Source organism: Perna viridis, chromosome 5 (assembly GCF_037379345.1).
Source record: "Perna viridis isolate PV_CMFRI_1.1 ecotype Kerala chromosome 5, ASM3737934v1, whole genome shotgun sequence".
Taxonomy (NCBI): domain Eukaryota; kingdom Metazoa; phylum Mollusca; class Bivalvia; order Mytilida; family Mytilidae; genus Perna; species Perna viridis.
Genome location: NC_142449.1, coordinates 6,563,631 through 6,574,707, shown reverse-complemented (window position 1 = coordinate 6,574,707; position 11,077 = coordinate 6,563,631). Strand labels below are relative to the sequence as shown.

Genomic DNA, 11,077 nt, shown 5'->3' with positions numbered 1-11,077 from the left:
TGGTTCTACAATGAGGGAGGAATGTTATTTTATCTTTTCATAACCCCAAAAAATGATTGTGGTTTTTAACATTATTCACAGCCAGAAAAAAAAATTATATCGGTTGTGGTTTTTGCCTTTTATTATAGTGAAACAAAGGGGTAATGTACCAGCCTCACTGTGTTGTACAGTAAGTTGTCTTTTATGTAATGACAATGTATACATGTATATTCTAAATTTTTCCACTTCAAAGTGTTGAAAAAGACTTATTGAGTATTTTCTTCTAAAAACCTTGCTTATCTACATCCTTATAACTGGTACAACATATTAAGTGATGCATAATGAAAATTTATGTAACAGATTTTTCAGCTCCTAATGGAAAGGAATGCTTAGATATTTGATATATTGCTTGTTGCATGACAATTTGTACTGAGTGTCCTCTGTAGTAATGTGTGACACCCCTTTAGTTGAATGGGGGTATTCTTAGCATGATATAGTGTGCAATATTGTGTATTAAATCTGACAAAATTTAGGTCAAGATAGAAATGCTGACCATTTGAATTTGGATGCTTATTCAGAAATTAATACACAAAGGTTTATTTTTGCATGTTTCATATACAAAAAAAGGTGTTTACCAGTAGCTAGGCAATTTAATGATTGACAACAAACTGTCTTGGTCTTGTCCCCCTGAGAATAGCTCAGAGCTTGGCATGAAAAAAGGTACTCTATCTTATTGCTACAAAGTAATTACCTTTAAAAGACATCCAAAACCATAAAAAGTTCAAATTTTTGTTCCCTTGATTACTCTAAAATACAAATGTACATACTGAAAGAATTTTCTCACTTTTATTTCTCTAATTTTACAGAACATATTCTATAACTAAGGTAAAATATTCAACATCACCACACAAAATTGTCAATAAAGTTATACAAATATACTGAGAAAAATCTGTTTAGTATAAATCCTTAAAGACTAAAGAAAAACTGCTCATTATTACCTAGAATATGTCATTTTGTTGCCATAAAAGAAAAAATAACAACTTCAATGTGAACTTTAACGAGGTAGACCTAAGGTACTGGACATAACTCCTGAAATCAGTGATATGTTTGTATCATATTCAATTTCACTAAATCCTATCAAGCTTTTATTTGTAATAGAAATAAAGTTACTTTGATGCTTACATGAGATTGATGTCAAATGCTGAATACAAATGTTCCCATGATTTGTAACAGTTGTGTCTCTTACCCTAGGTCTACCTCCTTAAACCACCATGAAAAATAAAACCAGTGACTTAAAGCATCCACCAATTAAAATGCAGAAATAGAGAAATAGATACAAATAAAGAATTTGGTATAAACAATATCATCAAGCAATAATATTTTTCTCCCTATTTCTGTATGTTAACATGAAAGACAAAGTAATACTCTGATCAACAACAAACAATTAGCATAAATTATAACAAGAACACATATAATTGTAACTATATAAGCATTCACTATTATTACCACTCCGCCAAAATTTTGGTTACCTCAAAAATCGCCCAATATTTTCTTATAAACTACATCACAATATCAGAATAAAAAAATTCACAACAGGTGACTTCTAGGAATATGCGACATTTCTTCAATAAAAAAATGAAATTTAATTTATTCTTGAAGTCTGTTGGCAGAACAAACTCACACAGAAGTACAATCAATCAGTTCTATGTCATAATACTGCCATCTATACAATTACATCAGCACAGTTTCATGTTACTACTTGACACACTGTGAAAGGGGTGAAACAGTCATCCTAAACACAATACAAAATTGTGTATTACCACAAGTCCAGTTCTTAGGTGTGAACATAATTACCATCTTGTAATACCTCATAAATATCTCTACAAGCTTTAATTCAATACACAAACAAATGTTGAGCTCAGTCTAGTTTAAAATATTTTAAAAGTATTTAAATATTACTACTTCAGTCACCATTAGTACTCTAGGTGGAGTATAACCACTTCAGTCACTATTAGTACTCTAGGTGGAGTATAACCACTTCAGTCACTATTAGTACTCTAGGTGGAGTATAACCAGTTCAGTCACCATTTGTAGTCTAGGTCATATAGTTATATTAAAATTCATAAATAATTTCACTTCTGTTTAATTACGTATGATATTGTGTCATATCCATATTCATATTCGTAATCAATGCTTTAAAATTTCAGAGTTTTTCTTCTTTTCACAAGAAATTTGGCAGAAAATCAATTTCCTCTCCAGCAAAACTTAAAAATTTACATTACTCTTGACTTAACTTCATTTAGTTAATGGATAACAAGAAATGAGGAGCTGAAGCTTTGAATAATGGGTAATTCTAAAGATAGAACAATCTATGTAACGTCCATTGTCCTTAAACCATGAATAATGGGTAATTTTAAAAATAGAACAATCAATGGGATATCACTTGTCCTTGAGCCTTGAATAATGGGTAATTCTAAACAGAACAATCTATGAGATATCACTTGTCCAATTCCAAGGTATGGATATTTCACCGTCCTGCATGACAGTATAATAATGGGCTATATTGAGTTTAGAATGATTAAGTCCCTCCTCTAAGTATATCTTATCCTCTAACAGCCTCTCACAACACTGTGTCATTTTATCTGGTGAGACATTATCTTCTTTATTCAGTGATAATAGTTGGAAATGTTTCTTGCATTCTTCACTGACCATCTCTTCCATCTGAATTTGGCTAAAAAAAATAACTGGTAGTAAATGATTAAAGAATGTCCCTATCAGAAAAACGCAACATCAGAAACATGTAGAATGAGATTGAACCAATCAACCTTCAACTAAGAGCAGGGCACGTCAGGTATTTCTTTTTGTGTCTTTTGGTCTTCAACAAAGACTAATTAACAAATTCTAATATTGTATAAATGTCCTTTTACCACACTGAGTTTGCAACAGTACTGCATACTGGACTCAATCTTCTGCCAAGTTAAGAAAGTTGGGACTAGTAAGAGGCAAAAAACATCTAAGTACACCTTGTTCATCTAACAAATTAATAATATTCAGAAAATAAGTATTATTGGGTTCAAAGCACATGCATTTTCTAACACCTGAGGTTTTCATAATCTGCATATCTTCTCATTTTTTTGTTATGTTTTGCAGTCTGCTATTTAGAATATCATTGGTTAAAAATATTTCACACAATTTAATCTTAAAAAATCAATATCCTTTAATTTTCTTAAAAAGTTTCGGTAAAATGCACTATATACATTGTATTAATGCATGTAAATATGGTTAAATTTGCTACCATAATTATTTTTTTTATAGCTTCATTAACGATTCTCACCGCTATTTTGTCTATGATATAAGTCATGTGAAGCAACTTATTTTTTAAAGAGATGAATTTTTGTGAAGGAAAAGTTAATAAATGATTAACAGATGTAAATACATCTATTTTAGTGGTATACATATTAGACAGATTGTTAGATATAAAAGTAAATGGCAGCAAAAATGGATATCCTAAAATATGAAAATAAGTTGGTTATAGGATATCTTCCTGTAACTCTCCATCCTTTATGCTTATAAATATTGACTCACAGTGCCATGTCTTGTAAAATCATGTAAGCCTTCCTTCGGTTTTCAGAGATAAACTTGATCAGCAGTATAGCAGGTATAGATGAAGGTACAAGGAACTTTCCAGTTGATGACAGTGTCATAGGAGCTGAATCCCTAAAAAAATTAATCCCTTCTCTTGAGTATTTCCTGAGACTTTTACAATGAACTACTTTTTCTGCTTTGTAACCAAATAAAATTTAATGAATAGATCTGTCAACAGCTCGTGAAGCATAAACTATCCTTTAAGTGGTTAAATTGCAACTTTGTCAAAATTGAAAATAATTCTTAAAAATCATCATTACATGTAATACACTGTCAACTAAACAGAAAAAAAATGTTTCACAACATGCTGCTTGATAAAATCCCTGAGGTTGAATCCTGAACAGTTGGGGCAAGTATGGACACACCATTCAAACTTAATACAGCTTTAAATTAGGAGTAGAATCCAAGTAGTCTGACACTTTTATTGCATGAAAACCAAGTGTCTATGGATGACAACAACAAATCCATCATACAACCAAAAAACGTTCAATGAAAATGAAATAACTACCAGAATCTTACAGATAAAAGTGGCACTACCAAAAATACTTACTGTTCTACAATTAACTCCAGATTTGACAGATCTTCTCCATGGAAATATCTATCCACATCAGTTTGACAGTTTCTCAGACTGTTTAGTATCTTATTGAGTACCAATTCATACTCTGGAGCCATTATTATTCGTTTCTTTCTTCTCCTTTTGATCTGTATATTTCCTAAAAGTTCTGATAATTGTTTCTCCATGTAAGGAAGTCTCTCTAACACAGCATCATAAGCTGGTACATAGGATAGTAACTATAAGTAAAAAGCGAAGTTTTAAGTTTTGTTTTTGTTTTGTTTGATGAGGATAAATATTTTTTTTGTTGACAGATCTTAACTATACGAGAAATAACCAGAGGCTCAAGAGAGCCTGAATCGCTCACCTGGTAAACCATTTGCTTATTTGAAAAACTTGAGGAATGAGACAGGCTAAGTTAAAATCAACTAAATTGTCAAATGCAAGAAATGCTTTTCGTAGCATTTTCATGACCTGAACCAGAATTTTGCTAAAGGCAACAATTTTTGAATTTTTTTCAAAAACCTGTCTTATGACCCCTAAGTTCCATTTTAGTATAGGCAGCCATATCTATTCATGAATTAAAAATCACAACAGTCATTTTAAGCAAAATACATTAAAGAACTATTATGCTTATTTTCATTGAATGATCTTAAATGGTTTTAGTGAAGAAGATTTTCAAAGTTGTACATGTGAAAAAAAACTACAAAAAAACTGTTTCAAGGGTCGTAACTACTACATTAGTCAATGAATGGTTTTGAAAATTTCGGCATAGGTCCTCAGGATGCTTAAGAATTTTACCCAAGCCAGAAATTGGCTAAAGGCAACGAATTTTGAGTTATTTGCAAAAAACTGCCATCTGACCCCTATATTCTATTTTTAGTAATGGCTGCCATGTTTTTTCATGAATCAACAATCCTAATGGTCATTTTGTGTGGGATACCCTAAGGAACATAAATATCTACTTTCATTGAATTCTGTGCAATGGATTTTGAGAAGAAGATTTTCAAAGTTGCACATGCAAAAAAACTGTTTCAGGGGCTGTAACTCCTACATCTGTTGACCAATTGTTTTGACAATTTTTGCATAGGTCCGTCTCATGATGCTGAACAATATTACCCATGCAGAAATTTGCTAAAGGCAACACTTTTTGAGTTATTTGCAAAAAACTGCCATCTGACCCCTATATTCTATTTTTAGTAATGGCTGCCATGTTTTTTCATGAATCAACAATCCCAACGGTCATTTTGTGTGGGATACCCTAAGAAACATAAATATCAACTTTCATTGAATTCTGTGCAATGGATTTTAAGACGAAGATTTTCAAAGTTGCACATGCAAAAAATACAAAAAAAACTGTTTCAGGGGCCATAACTCCTACATCACTTGACCAATCGTTATGAAAATTTTGGCATAGGTCCATCTTATGATGCTGAACAATATCACCTTGCTAGAAATTTGCTAACGGCAACGGTTTTTGAGTTATTTGCAAAAAACTGCCATATGACTTCAATTTTTAGTAATGTTTTTTCATGAATCAACAATACCAACATTCATTTTGTGTGGGATACCCTAAGGAACAATCATGCCAAGTTTAAAACCTGTCAGTCCAGTAGTTTCAGAGGAGAAAATTTTTTAAAATTTGTCCACGACAACGACAACAACGGACGACAAGTGATGGCATAAGCTCACTTGGCTCAAGGCCAAGTGAGCTAAAAACTGGATTGTCACTGCAGATTAAAAAACCAGATTTTTCCAAGTAGTTTAACAAGCTGACATATATCATTGTCAATTAAATGCACCTCAGATTCCAGACTACATGAAATTGAGAAATATGGAAGGATCGTATACATTATACCACATACTGTCATCCAATCTGTTGTGACATCTCCACTACTGAGAACAACTTCTCCATGTAAACTTACACCAGTCTTGTTACTAAACACAAGACTTCTACCTGTTAATGTATAAACAAAAAAACAAAATGTTATAGTCAACTAGCCAGAGAAGATTAAATTTTAAAATTATATATACCAGTAGTTTAATTCAGAGATAAGTTTTATTTATTGTAATTAAATGTATACTGTTTTATATAGGGTATTTATTGGTTATTTTCTATTGAAACATCTTTGATATTTTCTCAATGAACACTATACCCACCAACAATGCAAACTCTGAATTATCAAATCTATATTACAATTATATCTTGAGCTAAGTATGCACTATATCAGATGGGAAAGACACTACATGAAAACTAGAGAAAGTAATCTAACCTCTTAAAATTTTTCGGACTCTTTCTGGGTGATTTTTACAAAGCCTAGAAAAAGACCTCAAACATCCCATATAATGGTTGATACCCCAGTCACTGTACCACTTGATATCATCCAAACCAACAAACTCAATCAGCTCTGCATACAGATTGTTAATTTCTTCCTGTATAAGTCGACTAGTTTCTAGTTTCTGCTTGGCCTTTGAACCATTCTTTTTAAGCCAAGAGCTGAAGAAAATTGTAATTATAACCTAAATGAACATGTCCTGGTTTAAAACTACACTTGTTGTACTGGTAAGTAGTTAAATAGAAATGGCTTAGACCTAATTTCTCTTTAAAAAAAAAGCGTAAGAGCAAAGACTGTCCAGGGATGATTTTGACCATTTTCGAATGGGTCCCCCATCATGACAAATTTTGGGAATTTTTCAACGAATTGGAAATCGTCAAGACTGCAGGAATTAAAACTTACCAATTCATTTTGGATGTGTTCAATCATTGCAATGTACACACCCCCAAGACATGCAAAAACGCGCACCAAAATAAGTTTTCTAACATAAACTATATACCTTTAATCTGCATCAATGAACTTTTCACACAAGTTGATAGGGAAAATACCATGAAATTAAAAATTAAAATGAAAGGAGGTGGGACTCCCTCAAAGTTTCAATCAAAATTCAATCATAAACTTGGGGTAGGCATATTTCACATAAAACTATACTTATAATAAGAAAAATAGCAAGAAATAGCCATATTTATATACAAATAATTGTCTCTATCAATCTATCTATCTCCATGCTTCATTGATTTGATACTTTTCATTTAATTTCAACTTCCACTTTTAAAATACAATGTGCTTGATGTTGTAAACATCTGATTTCAGTTTATGTAGATGGGAATCAGGTAAGGGAATGGGCATCTAAAAAAAATTCACACTATAATTCGTGAAAAAAAGTTTTGATACATACTGATACTCAGGACAAAGTACTGAATAATGCTGATACTCATGACGAAGTTCAGAATCATACTGAAACTTATGACAAAGTTCTGAATACTACTGATACTTGTGACAAAGTTCTGAATCATACTGATACCCATGAAAAATTCTGAATAGCACTGAAACTCAAGACAAATTCTGTATTGTACTGATACAACACAATTCTGAATCATACAGATACTCACAACAAAGTTCTTAATCATACTGATACCCATGACAAATTCTGAATAGCACTGAAACTCAAGACAAATTCTGTATTGTACTGATACAACACAATTCTGAATCATACAGATACTCACAACAAAGTTCTTAATCATACTGATACCCATGACAAATTCTGAATAGCACTGACACTCAAGACAAATTCTGTATTGTACTGATACTCCTCAACACAATTCTGAATCATACAGATACTCATGACAAAGTTCTGAATCATACTGATACCCATGAAAAATTCTGAATAGCACTGACACTCAAGACAAATTCTGTATTGTACTGATACTCCTCAACACAATTCTGAATCATACAGATACTCACGACAAAGTTCTGAATCATACTGATACCCATGAAAAATTCTGAATAGCACTGACACTCAAGACAAATTCTGTATTGTACTGATACTCCTCAACACAATTCTGAATCATACAGATACTCACGACAAAGTTCTGAATCATACTGATACCCATGACAAATTCTGAATAGCACTGACACTCAAGACAAATTCTGTATTGTACTGATACTCCTCAACACAATTCTGAATCATACCGATACTCACGACAAAGTTCTGAATCATACCGATACTCACGACAAAGTTCTGAATCATACAGATACTCACGACAAAGTTCTGAATCATACAGATACTCACGACACAATTCTGAATCATACAGATACTCACGACAAAGTTCTGAATCATACAGATACTCACGACAAAGTTCTGAATCATACCGATACCCATGACAAAGTTCTGAATCATACCGATACCCATGACAAAGTTCTGAATCATACTGATACCCATGACAAATTCCAAATCCTACTAATACTCAAAACAAATTCAGATTTTTGTGCGGATACTCGCGACACTATTCTGAATCCTACTAATAACAAATCATGAATCTTACTGATATTTATGACAAGTTCTGAATTGTACTGATACTCACAACAATGTCTGAATTGTACTGATACTCACAACAAATTCTTAATTACACTAGTACTCACGACAAAGTCCCATGATGTTCCTTGTTAGTTACTTCATAATATTCATTATGTGGGTTTTGTTTTCCAGTAAAATGATAATAGGCTGCATCATATCTAACAGGCCTTTCAAACTGTTGTTTAGTCTTTGGTATACTACTGAGATACTCCAGAGGTAAACATACAGATTCTAACACATTAGTAACAGTAGTTCTGATATCACCAGATCCAAGATTTACCCTAACATACTTGTATTTTTCTGAAAGCATACATTTCATGACTATTATTATCATCATAAAGCATCTGATTTATGATGACAAAATGTTTAAAATATCATATCACAGGTCTTCTTCAAACACCTAACTGGGTTTCATTGTACATGTAAATTATTAGACTGGGGTTACAATCACCTCATCTGTCTGTTTATCAGTCCATCCATTTTATACTTTTCTTTTTTTTTGAGGGAATGTTATTTGGCATATTCCTTTTGCATGATGACTTGTACTGTGGATAGAAATGTTTAAGTGTGGGCATTCTACCTTGCAACACATTTAAGCCACCTTCAATTATTGACAAAGTTGACAAAATACTGTTATTAAGATTTACTAACATAAATTTTATTTTTGCTTCCTGCTAAAGTACTATTGTTTGTATGGTACCAATTTTACTTGTTTTCGTGAATAAGAAAAACCATGAAAAGGAGAATGCGATTGATTCATACACTGAAAATCTAAAAATCAGAAATTCAAGAATCCACTAACTTGTATTTCTTCCCTAATCCATGAATTACAGTACTGTCACAGTATGTTTACCTTTTGGATCTTTTCCTTTGACATAAAAACTAATATCTGTTGGCTTTGCTCTTCCTGTTTTGTGTAAATCAGTTATGTATTCATGTAGTTTCTTTAATGACTCTTCATTTACTTTCTACAATTGTGTAATTTAAAATTTTATATAAGATCATTGTCTGCAACATAAAAAAAAACACATTTCTGTATTAATTTTCTGTTTGTCCATCCGTCTATTTGTTACACCTTTCTGTGACAGATTTCTCAGCTTTTATTGGAGGGAATGCTTAGTTATTTGGTGTATTCCTTTTGCATGATGACTTGTACAATGTTTGACAGAAATGTTTGAGTGGGGGTATTCTTGGCAAAACATAGCATGCAATATCTTTTTCTTCAAATTGTCATAATATGCATATTAGACATGTACTTCTCTTAAACGGATCAATATGATTCCAATATTAAAGCAGATTGCATTTATTACCCTCTCTTTAGGAGACTGTCCATACAAATCAGGATGAACAACAAGATAAAATGGCCGTAATGCTGTAGCAGTCTCACTAGCAGTAAGGTGTCTTTTCAATATGTTGTACAGTTCAGTTTCTTTAAATGACCTAAAATTTAAACAAAATAACCAAATAATAGTAACATGACCAAGTCATAACCTTCTAAAGTCAATACCATGCAGCTGAGGATCTTAACCAGAACCCCTGACATGGTATACTGACTTTGTACCCACTGGGCTAAATGTGTATACTCCACTAACAGAGAAAGCTAATGGACCACAGCAAAAAATCTATAAATACATGTAAGAGGATGCATCAGCTACACTTATACACTTCAAAAGCCAATATACTACATGGATAATTTTGAACATTAGCTAATTTATTATCCATTTAAGTTTTTTTTTTTTTTTTTTCAGTCATGAGCCAATTGAACAGAAGAGCATGATCAATGCATGCAACAAAATTCACAACAATACAAGCTTGGTATTGATCCCTGGTACTGTAAACCTATGCTTTTACACAATTGCACAGTGTTTTAGTACATGTATAAAGATTTTTAGCAAAAACAAAGCCAAGACTGAAATTATGGTTAAAAATTAAATTCTATTTATCATGATGTAATCCTGATAAGCCACCCCCTAAGTAATTGCACAGTCATCATGGTCATTATCAACTCTGATATATTGTAAATAAGGCTTCTTAGGAAAAACTCCTATGAAGTAAATCCTCTTTGGGTGGCAACATGCACAGGCGACCAGTCAACATTTTGTTCAGTACTTATACTTGACAGGTGCTGAAGACCATTTGCATCATCACCTGGTGGATTCTGCAGGGAAGATACTTCAGATTCCAATTAAATTTAGACCCATTTATATTATTACTGAATTGTGAATAAGAAATTTCCTTGATAAAAATAAAATTGCGGCTGAAGCTGTGCCTGTAAAACAATTACAAACTTGGTATCCTTGCAAACATAGAGAATAATTCATATATTATGGGAGTCAAATCATGCTCTCCTGTTACAGTAAACACAATATGTCAATATGTTCTGTGTGTGCATTAATAGTCTGTATTCTTTCAATCATCCACTCTATATTCTTATTGTAACCGTTGTATTTTCATGTCCACTTTGTACAATACCCCGAGTGGGCCAAT

General features: G+C 32.3%; 1 protein-coding gene across 2 annotated transcripts in view; it reads right to left on the bottom strand.

Annotated features, from left to right (window-relative positions):
* Window positions 1–811: 811 nt before the first annotated feature.
* LOC148615758 (T-cell activation inhibitor, mitochondrial-like) overlaps window positions 812–11,077 on the bottom strand; it is a 10,535-nt gene continuing 269 nt past the window's right edge. For both annotated transcript variants that reach the window (XM_088582328.1, XM_088582329.1), the window contains exons 2-9: window positions 9,901–10,030; window positions 9,444–9,558; window positions 8,656–8,890; window positions 6,451–6,674; window positions 6,043–6,134; window positions 4,175–4,416; window positions 3,565–3,696; window positions 812–2,710 (exon numbers count right to left, since the gene is read on the bottom strand). In XM_088582328.1, coding sequence (XP_088438454.1) covers window positions 2,467–2,710; window positions 3,565–3,696; window positions 4,175–4,416; window positions 6,043–6,134; window positions 6,451–6,674; window positions 8,656–8,890; window positions 9,444–9,558; window positions 9,901–10,030 — 1,414 coding nt within the window. In that variant the 3' untranslated portion in view covers window positions 812–2,466. The remainder of the gene's footprint in view (window positions 2,711–3,564; window positions 3,697–4,174; window positions 4,417–6,042; window positions 6,135–6,450; window positions 6,675–8,655; window positions 8,891–9,443; window positions 9,559–9,900; window positions 10,031–11,077) is intronic.